This window comes from Aphelocoma coerulescens, chromosome 8, assembly GCF_041296385.1.
Source record: "Aphelocoma coerulescens isolate FSJ_1873_10779 chromosome 8, UR_Acoe_1.0, whole genome shotgun sequence".
NCBI lineage: Eukaryota > Metazoa > Chordata > Aves > Passeriformes > Corvidae > Aphelocoma > Aphelocoma coerulescens.
The window spans coordinates 8,948,553-8,969,077 of NC_091022.1; the positions used below are offsets into that span (position 1 = coordinate 8,948,553).

The following is a 20,525-nucleotide window of genomic DNA, read 5'->3' on the forward strand; positions in this document are numbered from 1 at the left end:
CCCTTGCTGGCCACGGGGACTTTTTTATTTTTTCTCTTGCGCTATGAATGGGTTTTGCTGTAAATTATAGCTTTGCACACATTCCCTTGGGCCGAGGAAAATAACCTCCGCCAAAAAGCCAGCCCGGATCGCTGACTGGCTCCCCCTCTCCGCTCCCTAATTGAAACCAAATGTGCAAGATGTAGGATTGTGGGATTTCTGGCCGGCTCCCAGGAATCCGCAGAATGCGAGCGAGCTCCCAGAGGCATCTTGCATCAGCCCGGGGAAGTTTGCTCCTCGCCTGGCTCTCCCGGCCCGGGCGAGGGGCGAGGAGCCCACCCGCCCTTGGCCACTGCCCCGCTCTGGTGAGTCGCTCTCGGCTGCGTGGGGAGGTGTTGGACCGTCCTAGGCTTGGGGTTTTGGGGGTATGGGTCAAGCGTGCTCCGCGGCGGAGCCCCGGCAGAGGGGCTGCGGTGTGGGTCTGCTTGGGAAGGGTCTGGGCAGCAGCGGGGCAGTGTCCTCACTCGGGGAGGTGACAATTGACCCCTTTTCGCCATCTGACCCCCCAGTGCCAGCGTTTCCTGGTGTTCCTCCTCAGCTCCCGCCTATGTGTCTGTTGGCACAGTTGGCGGCAGTGCTGGTCAGCCAGAGAGGCCCTGCTGTCCCCAGGGTCCCCCAGCCAGGCACCAGGTCACGCTGCGGAGGGGAACACAAGGGCACTGCTCTGATGTTTGTGAGCATCGTGCCCCAGTCCTGGTGCTGGGCACCCGCTGGTGGCTTCCCAGCCTTGGGTGCGTTGGAGCGATGCTGTGGAGCCCTGCTCCGCAGCGGGGCGATGCCGTGGCACGGAGCGTGGAGCAGGGCTGGGAGCTCTCGGCTGTTGGGGAGCACTGCTGGATGTAACACCCACGGGATGGTGTCCCCCGGCCCCCAGCTGTGCTCCTGGCAGGTCTCTCCAGGGCAGCTGGAGCCATGGGGACGTGCTGGCTGATCCTCGCACCCCGGATGGCTGCGATGCCCCAGGCTGAGCCAGAGAGCCTGTGGCTGGGGAGGTGCTTGCTGCTGCAGAAAATGGGGCTGCATCCAGCCCAGAGAAGGTCTAAAATGGCATTTTTGGAAGGGAGGAGGACTACGGGTCCCGGCATGCTGCACTGTGCTCCCACCAAGGCTCTGCCGGCGGCACGGCATGCTGGGGGCTGTAGTGCCAGCTGGGGCAGGGATCCTGAACCCCCTTATCCCAACTCCCTTGGGCCAGGGTCACAGGGAGCCTGTCGTCACTCGAGGACATTCCCTGAGTGCGGCCTTGACGTGTCCCACCCGCCTGCCATCCCAGCAGGACGGGAGCCCCAGCCCCGTGTGAGGACAGGGGCTCTGCAACAGGAGCCCTAGAAGTCCCGGGAGCCTCGTGTCCAGGACCTGGTGTGCACAGAGGGTGCAGGCTGCTGCCACCCAGCCCTCTCCCCACGGATGATGCTCTTCCAGTGCCAGAAAAGGTGACAGTGCCCAGCTGGGGACCTCACCTGGCACAGGCTGAGGGCAAGAGGGACCATGGGTCCAGGTGGGGTTTGTCTTTTAAGAAATGTGGATTCAGTTTTGGCCCCAGTTATATCCCTTGGTTATTTCAGTAGAATAAGGAAGGAGGGAAATAAAAAGGGAAAACAAAAAAAAAAAGCAGCAGCCAAGGGAAACTCAAACCCCAGGCAATGCCAGGGAGGAGCTCCAAAAACTCTCTGCACTAAAACTTTCCAGTGATTGAAAATTTTCAGCAAACATTTTAAGGCAAAACCTTACAAAACCATCCCTTTGCAGGGCTGGTGGAACAAAATGAATTTCCAGCTGGGCTGCCACTACTGCCCGTGTGTTTGACTGCGTGTCCCTTAGCCCCAGCCTCGTGGCCCAAGTCACTGTCCCCGCACACACTGTCCCCCAGCCCCACTCCCCTGAGGCACTATGAGCACTTCCCAATGGCTACGTGGGGATGATTTCCCTATATTAGACTAAATGTAAATATATTCCCTGCAGGAGATTACAGCATGTGGTATCCTGATGCTTAAAGAGTTTACTCAGCCTGAAAGAATAGTGGGGAAAAAAACATCCCTGGATATTTTTTGGAATGCAGAAGGAAATTAAGATTTTAATGTTGGGGGGAACTGGCTATCATCAAACGCAGGAGCCTCCTGCGTGTGCCTCTCGGCAATGCAGCTGAAATTCCCAGTTGCAGCTGAGTTAGTTGCAACTAGCTACAGTCTCCCAGCTGGGAATAGGGAAAAAAGCAACCACATATGTGCTTTTCAAAAAAAAAAGGAAAAAAATTAGAAAAAAGGGGGAAAATCATCCCAAGTGCAAGTGTTTACTTGTGCCTCCTGCAGAGCTCATGGCATTTGGCAGAGGCCCCCAGTGATCCAGCAGGGTGCTGTGGGGTGCACAGAGCCTCTAGCAGAGTGCAGGTGGCAGCTCCTGGGGTTTTACTCTCCCCTTGGGTGTTGGTGTGCCCCAGCAAGGCCCGGTCTCGCTCCTGCCACGCCGAACCCCAGCTTTGTCAGTGACCAGGGCCGTATCCAGCACATCCCAGCTGGCTTTGTGGGATGTGGGCATGTGATATGTGGCAGCTGGTTTGGGTGGGTTTGGCCTTTCTCTTGGTGGTGGGGACAAGGCAGTGTGGCGATGCAGGGACACAACCAGGCATTCACCTGCAGGGTCAGTGGTGCTGGGCTGGTTCAAGATGTGCCAGCCAGGACAGACATCCCTGGTACAGTGGGCTTGGCTGGGATTTACCCCAGCAGCCAGGCCCCATTTGGCCAGGAGCTGTGGTCTCTTCAACCCCCAGGTTAGTAGGTTGTTCTCTCAAAGGTTAATGTGAGTTTAAACTAGATTAAAACAGCCTTTTTTAATAGAAAGAGAACTAATTGCATCTGGTGCTGGTGTGAAGTGTCCTCTTGGCAAATAAGGGGAGTTCAGGAAGCCTGGGGCAGGGCTGGTGACGTTTAGGGGTGTCCCTGGTGCATCCCGCAGCACGGTGCTGAGCCCCGTGGTGGTTACCCAGAGGTGTGTGGGTAACAGTGGGAGCTGCTCTGGGCGTTCCTGGCAGCTGAGGGCTGGCTGGAGCCAAGGCAGTGGCTGTGGTGACAGCCCTGACACAAGGGCAGGCACGTCCTGGGGAGATCCCCTTGTGCCGTGGGCTGACCCCTCCGAGGAGAAGCCCCGGCAGCACCAGCCCTTTTTCTCCCCATGCTGCGGGCCGAGTCCCATTCCCAGGACCCCCAGGTCCCCTCCAGCCCCATCCCAGGCTCCCCTCGAGGCAGCGGGTGCGAGCTGGCTCCCACACCCTCTGCCCTGGGATCCGCTCTGCCATGGGGAGCTGCCGCAGTAAACACGCTGCAAATCTCGGGTGTTTATCTGCTCTCCTCTCTGCAGAGCCAGCAGGCAGGGAAAGCGCTCTAGCACCCTGCTATTACTGTCTTACTGTTGTGCAACTTCTTGCGTTCAAAGGCGGCCGAGGGTGGGCGGCCCAGCCAGAGCCTCTGTGCCCCACGGTGCCCGCAGCCAGTGCTGGCCCCGGGCACAGCCCAGGGAGCTTCCCGTGGGTCCTGTGGCCATTCCACGTGGATGTGGCACACCATGGCTCCCAGGGATGGTGGCCAGGGTCCCTGTGACCGCCACCACAGATCTGAGGCTTGGGGCTCTGTTCCTCCTGCGAGGCTGAGGTGGGGACATGGGGTCTCGTGCAGGAGAAGTGCTCCGATGCTCAGCTGGCTGCCCCAGGCGGGGCTGGTGTTTGCCCACTCCTGAGCTGCCCCAGTGTGATGAGCCCTGGCTCTGTCTCCACAGGACTGCCGACATGTCGGCCATCCCCAGGCCGGCCCTGCTGCCACTGCTGCCCCTGCTGCTGCTGCACATCCCACAGGCTGCAAGAGCCCAGGTCAACCCCGGTAAGTGAGACAGGGAGCAGGTGCGTGCAGGTGCCATAATTTCATTTCCCTGGTCTCTGCTCCTGCCAGATGGCCAAGTTTGGGCTCGCATCATCTCCATCATCTCTGGGACTCTCCTGGCTCTGGCAGCAGCCTGCACCTGCCTGGTCATTCTGCTGTCCTGCACCTCACTTGGGCACCTGCAGTGACCTGCAGAGCTCCCTCTGTGTAGCACGGGTGCTGTCCTGCCACTGGCAACTGGCAGGGCGTCGGACATGGCAAAGCACTACAGCCAGAGCCCTGGGCTCTGAGTGGGGCCCTTCCCCTGGGGGCTCACTGAGGCTGGAGGCTGCCAGGTGCCAGGGTATTGTTTTCTCTGCTGGGCTGTGCCTTCTCTGGCGGTTTTGCAGCAAACCAAGGCTGGCTTTAGCGAAGTGGCTTGACTGGGTGCCTGGCTTCTGCTCAGAAACCACAACAGTGCGCCAGCCGGCAGCAGAAGTGTGTTTAGATGGTTGTTCCTGCAGGGCTCAGCCCCATCCTGTGCTGCAGGGATGGACAGAGCCCAGGTTTTCCCAGGGTTTCCCCAGGGTTTCCCCAGGGAGTCCCTGTACCAAGTCCCTTCAAAGGCTTCTTCCATCCGTGGGAGGAGTTAACTGGGTCTTCCCTGGAGGTTGCATGGTATTGCTTAGGGAGGCTTCTCCTGCAGACATCTATGGCTGGCAGAATTGGATTTGCTTGGCCAGGATTGTTATCACCAAGACAAAAAACATGGGCTGGCTCCATGCTTGGCAAGAATTAAATGGGAATTCAGCGGGAGCTGTGCTCTGCAGAGCATCACGAGTGGGAGAGCAGGAGACAAGAAGAGACACTCCCACTGTGCCAATGCTCATGAAGAAGATGCACTCATCCCTCTGCCTGATGCAGGGTATGGTCCCTGTGTGAGGTGTCCTGGGGGTGGTGGCACAATGGGATGTGGGTTCCTTGCCAGTGCAGTGCCAGGCGAGCCAGGAGCCGTGGGGGTAGGAGGTGGCCCAGGCACAGTGTTGTGCCTGGTCCTTACCACCTCAGTGCGGGTGTTTGCTCGGGGTGGTGTGTGGAGGGAGCACGGTGGGCTGGAGCCGGCAGCCAGACGGTAAACATGGCCAAACAAGCCGCCCTTTCAGCAGTGCTCTTGGCAGCCAGGCGTGAAAAAATAACTCCTGTGGAGCAGTGAGGATGCGGTGCTGAGGGAGTCAGCTGTCACTCGGGGGTGCAGCCCGCCTGCCACCCCGGGTACTTTTCCACTCACAGCTAGGCTGGGAGCAGGGCTGGTGATGGGAGCTGAGGGGTCAGCAGGGAGGATGAGTACCTGTCTTTGTCACTTGTTCCCCCAGGCAGGGACAGGGAGCAGCAGGGCAGCACGGCACAGTTGCTGTTGGTGAGGTTTTCGGGCAGATGGCCTCCGGACTGAGCCCTCTGGAGCTCAGCTCATGGGGACAGCAGTGCCAGCTCACAGGCTCTCCAGCACAGCTAAGATCCTTGCCAGCAAGGCTGACAAGATCCCTGGGGACAGGGCCCAGTGTGCCTGTCAGCCCTTGGAGCGCCACCTCGCCTTCTTCCCACTTAGCTTCAAGCTGGGCTGGCATCTGCTTCTGGCCAGAAGCTCCATTTGACTGGGAAGGTGTCTGCTTTGGCAGGAATGTCCCATCCTTGCTTCATCCTCTCTCTATAAGCCAGAGGGATGGAGAGTGCTGCCCTGGGGCTGCAGTGCCTGAGGCACGGCGGATGTGCCCAAGCCTAGGCCATTTTCAGCTGGGCTTGGAGCCAAGGAGGGATTCCCTCCTGCTCAGCGCCCTGCCGGTCTCATTGCAGCGGTGTGTCGGTACCCTTTGGGAATGTCGGGCGGGCACATCCCTGACGAGGACATCTCAGCCTCCAGCCAGTGGTCTGATTCCACGGCCGCCAAGTATGGACGGTGAGTGTGGGCACCCTCCTGCAATAGCCACAGCAGGGGCTGGGCTGGCATAGAGGGAGAAGGGGCACACAGGACTGGCCTCGGCCACCTGCAAACATCTCCTCCACTCTGGGCTCGCAGGCTGGACTCAGAGGATGGTGATGGAGCCTGGTGCCCCAAGACCGCAGTGGAGCCAAATGACCTGAAGGAGTTCCTGCAGATTGATCTGCGCGCCCTGCACTTCATCACACTGGTGGGCACCCAGGGGCGCCATGCCGAGGGCCATGGCAATGAGTTTGCCCCCATGTATAAAATCAACTACAGCCGGGATGGTACCCGCTGGATCTCCTGGAGGAACCGGCACGGGAAGCAGGTGAGGAGGCAGGTGAGGGCTGCATTGGATGGTAGGTGAGGAGTCTCCTCCTGCCCATCCCCACTGTGCTTCTCTCTCTCCAGGTGCTGGATGGAAACACCAACCCCTACGACATCGTCCTCAAGGACCTGGAGCCGCCCCTCATCGCTCGCTTTGTGCGCTTCATCCCTGTCACTGACCACTCCATGAGCGTCTGCCTGCGCGTGGAGCTGTACGGCTGTGCCTGGCTGGGTGGGTGGTCCCCTCCTGTGCCTGTCCCCGTGTTCCCAGTGCCCATCCCAGTGGGGGTTGTCTGTCCCGCAGCACTGGGGATTGGCGGGGTGTCCATGCACTCACCCTTCCCTCCCTGCAGATGGGCTGGTGTCCTACAATGCACCAGTTGGGCAGCAGCTCATCCTTCCTGGGGGCACCGTCATCTACCTGAACGACTCGGTGTACGATGGGGCCTTTGGGTACAGGTGAGGACTGCATGCCATGGGGGCGGCAGGCGTGGGGGCTGTTTCTTCCCTGCATTGTCAGGCTGATGTGCTGATCCTCAGTAGAGCAAATGTTTGTGGTGTCCTCGAGGTGGGGGACATGGCCAGCCTGGGGAGGCTGCACATCATGAGGGGGACAGCTTGATGGGGAAAGCAGCCCCAGCCCTTCTCTTGGATTTGCTCTAGCTGCACCACATGTTCAGCACCCCACAGCCTTTTCCAGAGAGAACATCAAGAACAAAATTCCCCCCTGAGCGTCCCAGAGCCTGTGAGGAGCTGCCAGGGGGTGCTGGGTGGTGGCAGGTTTGTGGGGTTGGTGAGAGTCGTGGTCCTTCTGTCCCCTTGCACGTGCCAGCATGACAGAGGGCCTGGGCCAGCTGACGGACGGGGTGTCGGGGCTGGACGACTTCACGCAGACCCACGAGTACCACGTCTGGCCGGGCTACGACTACGTGGGCTGGCGCAATGAGAGCACGGCTGGCGGCTACGTGGAGATCACCTTCGAGTTCGACCGCATCAGGAACTTCACCGCCATGAAGGTCCACACCCCCCCCGCCCTGTCACCCGTCCCCGTGCCCCTCGGTGGCCGTGCTGACAGGCTGCTCCACAGGTCCACTGCAACAACATGTTCGCCAAAGGGGTGAAGATCTTCAAGGAGGTGCAGTGCTACTTCCGCGCCGACGCCAGCGAGTGGGAGCCCAGCGCCGTCTCCTCGGTGCTGGTGCTGGATGATGTGAACCCCAGCGCCCGTTTTGTCACCGTGCCCCTGCTCCACCGCATGGCCAGTGCCATCAAGTGCCAGTACTACTTCGCTGACACCTGGATGATGTTCAGTGAGATCACCTTCCAGTCAGGTAGCTGTCGCCATGAGCCCTGTGGGGACTGGGCCCTCCTGGGTGGGGGGTTCAAGGGGATAGCAGGGCTGTGGGGCACCCACAGCCCCCACCCTGATGTTCTCTTCTCCCTGGCCAGATGCAGCCATGTACAACAACTCGGTGCCCCCCGCCGAGGCACCCGTGGTCCCCACCACTTATGGTAAGGCATGGGAAGCATGTCACCCTGTGCTGGGTGGGGGGCTGTGCCCCATCCCATGGAGGAAAGGGGCAGGGGCCTCTCCACGCCCCACTGTGACCGGCTCTTGCTGTCCCCTTCTCTGGCCAGACCCCACACTCAAGGTAGACGACAGCAACACGCGTATCCTGATCGGGTGCCTGGTGGCCATCATCTTCATCCTGGTGGCCATCATTGTCATCATACTGTGGCGGCAGTTCTGGCAGAAGATGCTGGAGAAGGTGGGCAAGTGTGGCATGGCTGCTGAGGTGCCCTAGGGCGGGGGCTCATTCTGGGCAGGTTCTTCTGGGAGCTCAGCGTGGAGAAAACAGACTCCATGCAAGGGGTGATGCTCCCTTCCCCTCCTCAGAAAGGTTGTGCTTTGCACCCATCTCCCAGGCAAGGGGACTTAGCGGAGCAGGGTGGTGGCTTTGGGGCTTGCCTGTTTGTCCATGCCTCTGTCCTGAAGCTGATCTGGGGAAGAGGAGCCTGGGTGTGGAGGGCTCTCACTACAGCCACCACCTAACCAAGGTCACTCACAGAAGTGATGAAGCCAAACCCTTCTCCATAGAGGCAGACAAGAGAAGGGGGGAACATGAGGACAAACCCAGGCAGGTGTTGCAGCCCCATAGACAAGGCACTAGAGAGGAGGTTTGGGCATATCCCTGGTACCATGGAACACAAGAGACCCCATCCTGCCCATGCTGTGGGGAACCCCACCTCTCTCCTCCCTTGCCCCACTGTCACAGGCATCAAGGAGGATGCTGGACGATGAAATGACCGTCAGCCTCTCCCTGCCCAGCGAATCCAGCATGTTCAACCACAACCGCTCCTCCTCCTCCAGCGAGCAGGAGTCCAGCTCCACCTACGACCGCATCTTCCCCCTGGGACCCGACTACCAGGAGCCCTCCCGCCTGATCCGCAAGCTGCCCGAGTTCACCTCGGGGGAGGAGGACACAGGTGAGAGCCAGGACACCCTGCATGCTCAGAGCCACCTACCATGCCCAAGCCTGCAGCAGCCCTGTCTCCCCAGCCCCAGCTTTTGGCCACTCTCAAATACTTTGTCACAGAGGGGAGAGGTCGCACAAGCCCCTGTGCACCCCACACAAAGGTCACACAAAGCCTGTGACTGAGAGCCATCACTAACATCCACTGCCAGACTAAGCTGTGTCCCTCTATCACCCTTGGGATGCTCTGGCACCTCTTCCTCAATGATCTGGAGGTCAGGCATTGATCTCTGCTCATCTGGTGCTCAGGGCTTGATGGGTGTGTTTGCCATTGAAGGGGAAGGAGTGGAGCAGCCTGTGATGCCTGCAGGAATGCAGCTCTGTGGGGCAGTGCAGGGGCTCTGGGGAGGACAGGGACGGAGTGTGAGCAGCCACCAGGGAGCAGAGGTGCAAGGCAGGACACCCACGGCAGGGCTGGCCCCGCTGTGTCGTCCCAGGCTGCAGTGGCCCCGCGAAGCCGTCCCAGGCCAGCGTCCCCGAGGGCGTCCCGCACTACGCCGAGGCCGACATTGTGAACCTGCAGGGTGTGACAGGCGGCAACACCTACTCAGTGCCAGCCCTCACCATGGACCTGCTCTCTGGCAAGGATGTGGCCGTCGAGGAGTTCCCCAGGAAGCTGCTGACCTTCAAGGAGAAGCTGGGGGAAGGCCAGTTTGGGGAGGTGAGTGGGAATTGGGCCAGCCCCGAGCAGGGCTCAGGCAAAGCTCCTCCCAGTTCGCAGAGGCTGTGGAAGACTGTCAGTGAGCAGAGGTAATGGCTGCCCCTTGCTCCCCCAGGTTCACCTCTGTGAAGTGGAGGGGATGGAGAAGTTCACAGGGAAGGACTTTGCCCTGGAAGGCTTGGATGGCAGCTCCGAGCACCCCGTGCTGGTGGCTGTGAAGATGCTGCGGGCGGACGCCAACAAGAATGCCAGGTAGGGGCTGAGGGGTGCACACACCCCCGCACTGCCCCCCATGCAGAGCCTCACCAGCAGAGCTGGGATGCTTGGAAAGCATCCCCTGTCTCCATCAGCTGTGTGCTCAGTGCAGCTGCAAGGACCACACCTCTGAGCTCTCTGGGGATTCTGGGCTGTCACATGTCAGGATCCTTGGTCCTAAGCAGCTCCCCAGTGCCTGTCTACCTGCTGAGCCTACCCTGCAGCCCATGTTCCCTAGTCCCAGGGGAGGGGTCCCCCAGGAGGCTTGGGCGGGTGGGTGGCACTCTTGGCCAGTCTGTGCACACCATCATGCCCCTCTGGGTCTGTCTATCCGATCCGTGTGGTTTCTGTTCCGGAAAGGAATGATTTTCTGAAGGAAATCAAGATCATGTCGCGGCTGAAGGACCCCAACATCATCCGGCTGCTGGCAGTGTGCATCACGGATGACCCCCTGTGCATGATCACCGAGTACATGGAGAATGGGGACCTCAACCAGTTCCTGTCCCGCCAGCAGGCAGGCGGCCCCCCCGCTGGCCACGCACCCACTGTCAGGTAGGGCTGCCCAGGATAACAGGGGCAGGCAGTGCTGCTTGCTCCCAGGACACCTCACCTGGGTGCATCTTCCTTCCTGGGCTTGTTCCTGGGACTCCTGTGCACCTTCCTTCCTTCCTTCCTTCCTTCCTTCCTTCCTTCCTTCCTTCCTTCCTTCCTGCCTTCCTGCCTTCCTGCCTCCCTCCCTCCCTTCCCTTCCCTTCCTTTCCTTCCCAGCACTCATCCCTCCCTTGTGCCCCCGACAGTGACCTGCGGTTCATGGCCACCCAGATTGCCTCGGGCATGAAGTACCTCTCGTCCCTCAACTTTGTGCACCGGGACCTGGCCACGCGCAACTGCCTGGTGGGGAAGCACTACACCATCAAGATAGCCGACTTTGGGATGAGCAGGAACCTCTACAGCGGGGACTACTACCGCATCCAGGGCCGGGCGGTGCTCCCCATCCGCTGGATGTCCTGGGAGAGCATCCTGCTGGTACACGGGGGCTGGGGTCCTCTGACAGGCACTGACACGGCTCTGGGGATGCTCAGTGCCTTGTTTCCTGGGGCTGGGGGGTGCAGAAGGGATGGGGAGGTCTCTGCTCTCTGAAGCCCAGATTTGGGGTGAAGCATGGGGAGAGCGGGAGTGGTAGCAGCTTTTCAAGGCAGGCTGGGAGGGACTATGGTGATTTTTGATGTCCCAGTGCAGGATATCCTTTAAGTGGGATGCTTGGCATTTTATCCTGGCCACGGTCAGACCTGGAAGAGGGAATAGTGTCAGTTTTTACCTTTGCAGGGAGCTGGGTCCTTGGCAAGCCCCAGCTCTCAGAGCAGTCACTGCCAGCCAGACCTGGAGCTCACCAGGCCCTGGCCCCAGGCAGAAAGCAGGTCTGTGGGGCCAAGCACCCCTCTGAGCCCAGATCTGGATGCTGAAGCATCCAGGAAAAGGTTTTGATCCCTGAGCATCTACAACTTCTGGAGCAGGATGGGGTAAAGCCCATGCCTGACCTGCTCTGCTCCCTCTGGCCAGGGCAAGTTCACAACAGCCAGCGATGTGTGGGCATTCGGTGTGACGCTGTGGGAGACCTTCACGCTCTGCCGGGAGCAGCCCTACTCCCAGATGTCTGACGAGCAGGTCATCGAAAACACCGGCGAGTTCTTCCGGGACCAGGGCCGGCAGGTGGGGATGGGATGGGATGGGATGGGATGGGATGGGATGGGATGGGATGGGATGGGATGGGATGGGATGGGATGGGATGGGATGGGAGGGGCAGTGGTGCACCTGGGACATCAGGGACCTGGGGAAAGACTTTAAGGTGGCCGGATAGGGAGCTTGGCTGTGAGGCAGTTATGGGACAGGAACTCTTCTGGGAAAGAATCCTGGCGAAGGGCCCATCATGGCAAACCCTGCGCTTTACACAGCCCAAGGCACCGCTTGCTCACTGACCCCACTTGAGCGTTTAGGGTCTGGGGGACAGAAGCAAGTGTCTCCAGCCACCTCGCTGTGCCATCTGGGGGTCACCTGGGCACACAGGAGCGCAGTGCCTCACCCTGGGGCATGGAGAGATGGGGCACCCTGCGAAATGGGGCTCTCCAGGAGCTGGTTTCTGTGGCAGTAACTCTCCCTTTGCCGTTTTTGCCTTTTGTTTTGCAGACCTACCTTCCCCAGCCTGTGCTGTGCCCTGACTCAGTCTATAAGCTAATGCTCAGCTGCTGGAGACGGGACACTAAAGACCGTCCCTCCTTCCAGGACATCCATCGCCTTCTCCAGGAGTCAGCCAGTGAAGAATGACCCTTGGCTCCTGCCCATCCTGGTCCCCATCCTTCCCTGTCCCCAGAGGAGCCCCGTATGCAAACTGAAGCCACTTCACTCGGTCTTAGCCATAAACCCTGAGCAGCTGCTCTTGTTCTCATTGTACAGTGAAGCCTCAGAGGAGACCCCCAAGGACAGCAAAAGCCACGGATGGGGTGGCTCAGACCTCCCGCTTCCTTGCAGACCTGAGCCCGGGAGCAGCGCGGGCTGGGATGAGGGTTATTTATTGACGCAGCGCGTTCTTGGTGACAAGGACCGGGACAGAGCGGCTTCTCTTCCCCGGCTGGAGGGCAGGAACTTCAGCTGGCCTTTCTCCGTGAGGAAGTTCAGCCCACGTGCAAGGCAGGCGCCTGGGGAAGGGATGTGTGCAGGTGTGTGCCCGCTGGAGCAGGGACAGAGCAGCAGCCACCACCTGCTCAAGGAGGAGCTGGGAGCTGCCACTGCGTCTCACTGGGCTGTGCAATTACAGGGTGAAAACATAGACTCCACGGACATTTGGGGCTTTGGACATGCCACATGGAGAGGCAGGAACTGCCCTCCCTGCTGGCCATCCCCAGCTACACAGGGAGAAGACTGAGGGCACTCCCAGCACCTCACCCAGCTGCTGGAGTGGGCAGCCAGGGAGGAGCGGGCATCCTGTGCCGAGGGGACATTCCCTCACTGACCACAGCCACTCCAGTGCAGCTCAACTGCCCATGAAATGCATTTTGGATGCCCCACGGGTGATGCAGGGCAGCTGGCAGCAGGATGCTAGCACCTTTCACTTCTGTGGGGAAATCTCCAGGTCCTCCTCCCCCAGGGTTATCCCACGTCTTCATCTGCCAAGAGAGGAATGCATGTAGCAGAGTTTCATTGGCAGCTGTCTGATGCCCATGCTTGCAACAGCCCATGGGCATGGAGCAGGGCACTCCAGCTCTCCCTGGCTCTCAGTCTGGAATCACAGTCCAGCTGAAGCACCTGAGCTGGACTCTGCCACCCTGAGCATCCCACAGCATTCTGGCACCAGTCTGTCTTCCCAGATCTGGCAGCATCATGAGCAAACTGGGCAGGTGTCAAAGCCATGTGCCATCAGGAGCCCTGGCAGGTTACCAACCGTGCCCCAAAATCGGACCCCCTGCAGCTGGACAGGAGGAACTTTGGACTTTGAGGGTACACAGACCCCTCCACACTTCTGTACGCATTAGTTCAGCACCATCAGTCGCGCGTGGCACAGTTCCCAGTACCCCTTGCTAAGGCATGTATATATTCAGTAGATGCACCTATATGTAGGGGCAAACCCGCTGAAGAGACACTTGGTACAAGAATCTGGTTCCATGGTTTCCTTGTGGCACTTCTGAAGGCAGCTCAGCTCACTGTGGGGCCCTGGAGCTGCACCGTGTGCTTGGGATGTGGTGTGGGAACACAGGTAACAGCCTAAGAGTTGGAGCAAGGATGATCCAGAGACCAGCTGGCTGGCCCACACGAGCTGTCCATCCCAGGGGGTGGGCGGGAGGCTCAGCATCCACGTCAGGACATGTCCACCAGCAGGACCGGGGCAGGACAGGGGCTCTGGGAGAGGGGAGGGCTGTGCCCTGCAGAGAGACTGGCTGGTCTCCCGTGTGGTCCTGCTGGCCGCGACAGAGGATGTCTCATCCCTGCTGAGTGTGTCGAAGACGAGGACAGGCTTTGATCCTGTAATGGAATCGGTATCCCTCGGGTGCCCTCTCCGTGCTCAGGGTGAGCTGTGGCCCATCCCAGCCCCGCCTCAGCAAGCTGGGAGCACTGCGGCAGGCAGGGACACCTCTGCAGCTCCCAGGGCCTGGGCACCCTGCACGGTCTGCACGGCCCCGCAGTGTTCAACAACACACTGGGCTGTCTGGGGGCAGCTGTGGGGGCTGGTGTGCCCATCCCCTGCTCCCGCTGGGACCCTGCAGAAGCACGGCTCCACCTGAGGTGGCCCGGAGCGCCCTGCGCGCCCAGACCTCCCTGCCACGGCGGCGCCGGGAAACGGGGACCTGGTGGGCATTTCCTCTGGGCTGCAAAACGTTCCTGTGGGGCAAGGGAGGGGGGGTGAGCGGGGCGGCAGTGAGGGACACAACGGGCTCCTCTTGGCGGGGAAGAGGAAGGAGAAGGGGAGGGGAAAAGGAAAAGGAAAAGAAGGAAAAGGAAAAGGAAAAGGAAAAGGAAAAGGAAAAGGAAAAGGAAAAGGAAAAGGAAAAGGAAAAGGAAAAGGAAAAGGAAAAGGAAAAGGAAAAGAAGGAAAAGGAAAGCAAGGCAAGGCAGCAGGGAGACCCGAGCGGAGTGGGCGGGGCCAACGCGCCGTGGGCGTGCCCGCTGGGCCGGGCGTGTCCCGCACGTGTGGGGGCGTGGCCTGGGGCGCGTGCCGGGGTAGCCCCGCCCCCCGCGCTCGGCTCACCATCACGCCACCGGCGCGCGGGCCCCGCCCCCCTGCTGCGCGCCCATTGGCTGCTGGGCGGGGCGGGGCGGGGCCCGGGCGCGCGCAGCCCTTATAGCGCGGGGGGCGGCGGGCGCGGGGCAGGCATGGAGCGGGTGGTGCTGGTGACCGGTGCCAGCGGGTGAGCGCCGGGACCGACCCGACCGACCGACCGACCGACCGCCGGACACCGCGGCGGGGGGCCGGGAGGCTGGGGGGGGGGGGGGGGGCTGGCCTGGGCAGGGCTCTCTGTGACACCGTCCCTTTGCAGCGGCGTGGGGCTCGCGCTGTGCCAGCGGCTGCTGGAGGAGGATGGCCGCATCCACCTCTGCATCGCCTGCCGCAACGTGCAGAAGAGCGAAGCCACGCGGGATCTCATCCTGGCCACCCACCCCGCCGCCCAGGTCTCCACCGTGGAAGTGGACCTGGGCAGCCTGGCCTCCATCCTGCGGGCCGCCCGTGAGCTCCGCTGCAGGTATGGGATCTCCGCCCCATCAGACACCTCCCCTGCCCGCGCTCCACCCCGCCGGACACCCCTGTCCCCCCTCCAACCCCGACTCCTCTGCTCTTCTCCACGCAGGTTTCAGCGCCTGGATTTTGTCTACCTCAACGCTGGGATCATGCCCAACCCGCACGTGAACTTCAAGGCTCTCTGGCATGGTCTCCTCACCGGGTAGGAGATGTTGCCGGGGGTTCCAGCTCCCCGCTTGTGGGAAGCACGGGGTGCTGGCATTGTCAAGAGGTGCCCTTGGGTCCGGTGCTGAAGAGCCTATCTCTCTTCCTGGTGTGACATAGAGCACGTCCCTGTGGGATGCATGGTCTTTTGTGGGGTGGGTTTGGGGACTGAGTGCCATGCTGGGATGGTCCAAGGCACCCAGTGCCTCTTCTGATCCCAGGTGAGGCCTGCTGTGTGCAAGGGGAGGGCAAAAGGTCACCCAAAGCCTGCAGCCCCTGGCACTGCGTGAGAAATGCTGCTGTGTTGGAGTTTAGTCATACCGGGTCTCCTTACTGTTGTTCTCATGCCAGTGTAGGTTTTTGTAGTTGTTCATAGCTGTGGATCACAGTATCTTGTGAATCTGATGGTGTTGGTATAAACATTAGCTTTTTGGATCAGCAACACGGGGAGGCTGAGCTCCAGTGACTTGTGTCAAGTCTAATAGAACTGTTGGGGTGTTGAGCACTGATGCCAGACTGGTTTCCTTGCCTGCATTAGGTATGGCCTGAGGGCTTAGTTCCACGCTGGAGCTTGATTAAGTTATCTGAGCGTGAAATGAAGGAAAGAGATGTTTTTAACGGTACTTTACCATGGGAGAGTGAAGGAAGGGACAAGTCTTCTCTGGTCTAGTCAGTATTGAGACACTTGCAAATAAAGGACCTGGGATACTCTGTAAACTTTTCCCATCTTTTTTTTCATGGTTTGATGTTTTCCTTGAAGGTGAATCTGTGTGGAGCCTGTAGGGTGGGGGGTGTTTCCGAAGGGCTGACGTGGGGGAGTGGTAGATTTCTCCTGGCAGTGTTTTTCACTAACTCCTGTCCTTGGCTTCCAGGAAGGTGCTTCACATGCTCACCACTGCAGAAGGCATCATGACCCAGACGGACAGGCTGAATGGAGATGGACTTCAGGAGGTGTTTGCTACCAACCTCTTTGGACACTTTATCCTGGTGAGGCTTCATATGGAGATTGAGCCCTCAGTCTGATGTTTGATGTGGGTAGGGATGGGTCTGGGCAGTACAGATGAATCAGTTCTCACAGGTTTAGATGCTGCAGCCTGATAGATAAAGAATGACAGGGCAAAGGCCTTGACATTTGTTTAAATAGCAATAAATGGTGACTTGTTGCAAGAGTTGATTTAATTTTGAGGTTACTCTAGTGAGCCAGCAGCAGATCAGGGTAAATCATATGTAGTTCTCCATCCAGGACAAATACTAAGGCTTGGCTGAATTAAATTCTGAGGTGCTCAACTGAGCTGTCCAAGAGAATGACAGCTGCTTGTACAAGTGTCTGCTTTTGGCTAGTCTAGGAAAAGCTGGCCAAGAAAGCTGAGAGAAGCTCACAGCCTGTAAATGCTGTCAGGTTATGCCCTAAGACTGGGAAATTGATGTGTTAAATAAGTTAACAATTCTTTGTCAGGTTCGTCAGCTTCAGTCTCTGCTCTGCGGTAACGAGAAGCCCTCACGACTCATCTGGACTTCCTCCAGCAATGCCAGGGAGTCTGCCTTCAGCCTCTCTGACTATCAGCATGCCAAGGGGCAGGAATCATACAGTTCCTCTAAATATGCTACTGACCTGACAAGTGTGGTTCTGAACAGGAAATTTAATACTCAGGTGATGATGGGGTTTGTGTTTCTGAAGGAACCTAACGAGCTGCTACTGTTTGTAATTATCATTACACTGTTGTTACCTAGTTGCATTCGTTCACTCATAGCAATCTGCTGCGTTCCTTAGTGCACAGGTAAGAGCTGAACGTGGCTGAGGTTGAACTGGTGGTGTAGGGGGTGGAGAATTTGCTGGAGAGATTGCCAGATTCTGGAGTTCTTGCCAGAAAAACTTCCCAAAGCAGGAGATTTTAGGCAGGGTCCCTACTTTGCAAGTTCTGTCTCTTTAGACCAAAGAATTGGTATAAAAAGAGCAAAGATCCTCTGCTTTTTATACTCCCAGGGCTGCTCTGGCAGTGCTGCCTGCAAGCACTGAAGGTGCAGGCTCTGCTGATGGCTCTGTGCTGCTCTCAGGTTTGTCAGACTGAGGTGCCCTCCCTGTCCTGGGGATTGATGGATTTTGTTGGCAGCTGTAGCCCTGCTCCAGCAGTAGCGGTTGTGCTGTTCTCAAACACTTGAGAGAAAATGGTTTAGTTCTAAAAGGCTGAGCTCTTATCTCCAAAGAAGAGGTAGCCTTTGGTCTGAGAGGGCTGTAATTTGTGGGGTATCTGCTGTGGCTGCTGAGCTGCATGGAGATTGCACCAGGAGGCTGCGTTTTCTATCCTGTGAGTTTGTAATGAGCATGGATTTAATGCAAATGTTTCCAATTTGAACCTCTTAAAATCACTACATCTAATTGCTCTCTGCCCTGGTACTTAGTGGAGTATTACTGTCTGATGTCTATACACACCCTCTTGCTGAGGAGTACTGGGAGGGAAGGCGTGTGACCCATTCTCTTAACTGTGGTGTAATTGCACACTGACTTGGTTTTCTCTCTGCAGGGTCTGTATTCCAGTGTTGTTTGTCCTGGGCTCGTTATGTCCAACATGACCTACAGAATTCTGCCTGTTTTTCTGTGGAAGCTGCTAATGCCCATCATGTGGTTGGTAAGTGGATGTCCTGCCTGGTTCTGGGCTGTGACACACTTCACTGCAAGTGATGTACAGCACACTTCTGGCTCCTTGCTGCCTGTGCTGATATAGAGTTCTTCCTTCTGTTGGGCTGGGCAGGCTGGACCCTCTGCAAACGTTCCCTTTCTCATCCTGGGGCCCTGATTTCCAAGCTGAGTTTGGAGGCTGGACACTGTGCATAGGGGCAGGGTTCAGCCCTTCAGGCACAGCAGTGTTTGTCAAGGCTCCCCTTGGAAGATTTGCCAGTTCTGCTTGGGCTTGTGAAACATCACTATTTTGCTGGCAGCAGAGCTCAGGACTTGGCCCCAGCTTGGCCCCTGTGCTTTGAAATGCTGTTCATTTCTAGAACAGCCTGTTTTTCAGTCTTGTTCTTTCCATTCCTCTAGAAGGCAGTGTTGCATTTTTTTTTCCAACCCTATGGAAAGCAAAGCCTCCTGCTCTCTATTGCCTCTGCCCCTGCTTCTCCAAAAGTTTCCTTGTCTTTCTTCTTCAGCCTTCAGCTTTCCAGGTTCACTGCAGTTCTGTCCCTGAAGGCTGCATGCTCTGAGCCTTGATGCTCTTGCTGCAAGAGTGGCCTCTCATCTTTAGCTGCCCCAGTTGCAGCAGCTGATCCTAATGGATCACATTTCTCCTGGCAGCAGAGAGGCAATGCCTTCTCAGTTGTCCTCAAAGCTGGCAGTCCTGCAGATCCCCTCTGCCTCCTGCCATTCCTGCCCTTGAGACCATTCCAGAAGAGGCACCTGCAAGGTGTGTGTGGCCTGTTGGCTTCTGCCTTGGGCTGAGCCCTGTGTGGGAGCAGGGAGTGACACTTGCTGGGGGGCTCCAGAAAGCAGTTTGTGGTGATAAAGGGATGCTTTATTTAGTGTGCAGTGTTACCTATTGCCCACTTTGAGAAGCATTTGTACCTCTGGTAGATTATCTGGAATGTTTGGGCTGCTCAGGGCTTGCCAACAAACCTTGGGCCACAATACAGGTTCTGTCATGTTCTTCTTTTCCCCTCAGATCCGATTTTTTGCCAAAACTTATACTCTGACACCTTATAATGGAGCAGAAGCTCACGTAAGTAGTTCACAACCTGATTTTAATATTCCTTCCTTCTGGGTAGCTCTTCTGGGGTCTTGTGGCTTGAGCAAAGAGCCTCTCAGCAAGGCTGGTGGGTGAGTGCTGTATTTGACCCCCAAATACCATACAGCAGTGAGTGTGGGGCACCAGCTGTCCCCAGGGCTGATCTGCCATGTGGTGCTCTATGACCTTCATCCAGTACCCATAAAATAAATGATTTTGGGGAAAGATCTCAGTCAGGGGAGAACATCTTTGTGCTGCTCTCCCCAGGTGTGGCTGTTCAAGCAGAAGCCGGAATACCTGGATTCTCTTGCCAAGTACCACAGCTGCACTTCTGGACTGGGGAAATGCTACGTGGAGCCTCGAAAGGTAAATGGAGAGGGAGCTTCCTGCTGTGGGGGACTTGGCTGGGGGTCTGCCATCTGCTTTGCATGGGAGGGTTGGTGCCGAGGGTGTCCTGTGGAAGCAAGATGCTTGCTGAATGCTGAGCAGCAGGGAGGGATGTGGGGTTATCTGCAGTCTTTCCTAGAGTAACTCCTGGCTTAGGTTGGAGTCTGGAAGATAATGGAAATGATGATTAGAACAGGTTAAGTGTGTAATGATGCTTCCCCAAAATATGTTCTGGTTTATGCCCTGCTGACAGATGTCTTTAGCTGGCTCTTTGTGTAGGTGGAAGCTCTGGAAATGCACCCTGCTTATCCCCAGAGCTGTCCTCAGTATCTGCACTGGCTGCCACCATGGTGATGGTCTCACAGTGTTGTTCTCCTTGTCTTCCAGATGGATGTGGATGAAGACACTGCTGAGAAGTTTTACCAGAAGCTGTTGGAACTGGAGGAGCAGACTCTAGAGAAATACCATGATCTCTTAGATTAAGTAAAGCCAGTCTCAGGGGGGTGAGAGTGTTGTATCAGTAACATGGGATTTCTTCATTCTGGTGCTACTTGTGTTGCCAGCTGTTCTGCAGGCACACGGCTTCACACACAATCTTCCCTCTTGACAGGAGGTGAACAGTTCCTGAAAATGGAAGTGTGAAAACTGAAGAGAAATACTTAGACCTTTTACTATGGGATTTTTCTTTTGGCATAAAACTGGAGACCTTGAGCAGGCAGAGTCTGTCTTAACACAGTTGCAAATCAGTGTCTTGCAAAAGCATGACTGAACTGTGCACAGTGCAGGAACAGCCTCAAAACCTGTGGTTTCAATCTGGCTCAGTGCAGTAAAGGCAGCAGTCTGGGGTGCTTCCCTGCATCTTGGCTCTGCTGGTGTTTGTAGGTGGCTCAAACACACCACCTGTGGCTGATCCTGACGTACTTGAAGGCTCACCTTCAGCAGAGCTGCTCTTAAACTTGTTCACCAAACCTGGGGCTGGCTGTGCAGACCTGCTCAACAAGATTGAACCTTGCTGGCAGGTGGGGTCTGCACAGCAGCTGAAACCAAGCTCCTGAAGAGCTGGCCTGAGAAGCACACACCTGCCTCAACTGTGAGAACAGATGCCTTGCTGTCCCCTGGGTATGGGCACTTAAGGGTTTTAACCATGACTGGCTGGAAAGGATGATGTTAACCTGGACTCGGGGCCAGTCTGCTCTGTTTGGAGCAAGAGTGAGAGGTTACCATGTTGTTTTATCTATTTAACTCTTTTTATATCAAACTATTCTTCCTGTTGTTCATCTGGGGACCCTCACCAAGTACCTGCCACCAAGTAACTTCAAGTGCTGTAACGAATAAATGACTGAAACTGA

The 20,525-nt window shown here is 57.6% G+C and overlaps 2 protein-coding genes across 3 annotated transcripts; both read left to right on the forward strand.

Moving 5' to 3' along the window:
* Positions 1 to 259: 259 nt before the first annotated feature.
* On the forward strand, positions 260 to 13,289 carry DDR2 (discoidin domain receptor tyrosine kinase 2). Of its 2 annotated transcripts, XM_069022487.1 has the most exons (17): positions 274 to 344; positions 3,808 to 3,908; positions 5,739 to 5,841; positions 5,962 to 6,193; positions 6,277 to 6,424; positions 6,546 to 6,651; positions 7,025 to 7,208; positions 7,280 to 7,523; positions 7,642 to 7,704; positions 7,831 to 7,961; positions 8,469 to 8,679; positions 9,164 to 9,387; positions 9,503 to 9,639; positions 10,003 to 10,194; positions 10,440 to 10,668; positions 11,203 to 11,352; positions 11,827 to 13,289. In XM_069022487.1, the coding sequence occupies exons 2-17, from the start codon at positions 3,818 to 3,820 to the stop codon at positions 11,962 to 11,964; spliced, it is 2,583 nt and encodes an 860-aa protein (XP_068878588.1). In that variant the 5' UTR covers positions 274 to 344; positions 3,808 to 3,817; the 3' UTR covers positions 11,965 to 13,289. The 2 variants fall into 2 exon arrangements, with proteins under 2 accessions (XP_068878589.1, XP_068878588.1); XM_069022488.1 differs by lacking the exon at positions 3,808 to 3,908 and having other exon boundaries at positions 260 to 344.
* Positions 13,290 to 14,460: 1,171 nt separating this feature from the next.
* Positions 14,461 to 20,525, forward strand: HSD17B7 (hydroxysteroid 17-beta dehydrogenase 7). The gene is made up of 9 exons (XM_069022915.1): positions 14,461 to 14,540; positions 14,670 to 14,873; positions 14,979 to 15,071; positions 15,946 to 16,060; positions 16,530 to 16,724; positions 17,596 to 17,700; positions 18,727 to 18,783; positions 19,057 to 19,155; positions 19,564 to 20,525. The coding sequence occupies exons 1-9, from the start codon at positions 14,506 to 14,508 to the stop codon at positions 19,657 to 19,659; spliced, it is 999 nt and encodes a 332-aa protein (XP_068879016.1). The 5' UTR covers positions 14,461 to 14,505; the 3' UTR covers positions 19,660 to 20,525.

Coding starts and splice junctions, on each gene's coding strand:
- DDR2 (XM_069022487.1), top strand. CDS start 3,818: ATGTCGGCCATCCCCAGGCCGGCCCTGCTGCCACTGCTGCCCCTGCTG. Junction 7,209..7,279: donor GGAACTTCACCGCCATGAAG/GTCCACACCCCC, acceptor GCTGCTCCACAG/GTCCACTGCAACAACATGTT. Junction 7,524..7,641: donor TGAGATCACCTTCCAGTCAG/GTAGCTGTCGCC, acceptor CTCCCTGGCCAG/ATGCAGCCATGTACAACAAC.
- HSD17B7 (XM_069022915.1), top strand. CDS start 14,506: ATGGAGCGGGTGGTGCTGGTGACCGGTGCCAGCGG. Junction 14,874..14,978: donor GCCCGTGAGCTCCGCTGCAG/GTATGGGATCTC, acceptor TTCTCCACGCAG/GTTTCAGCGCCTGGATTTTG. Junction 16,725..17,595: donor ACAGGAAATTTAATACTCAG/GTGATGATGGGG, acceptor TTCTCTCTGCAG/GGTCTGTATTCCAGTGTTGT.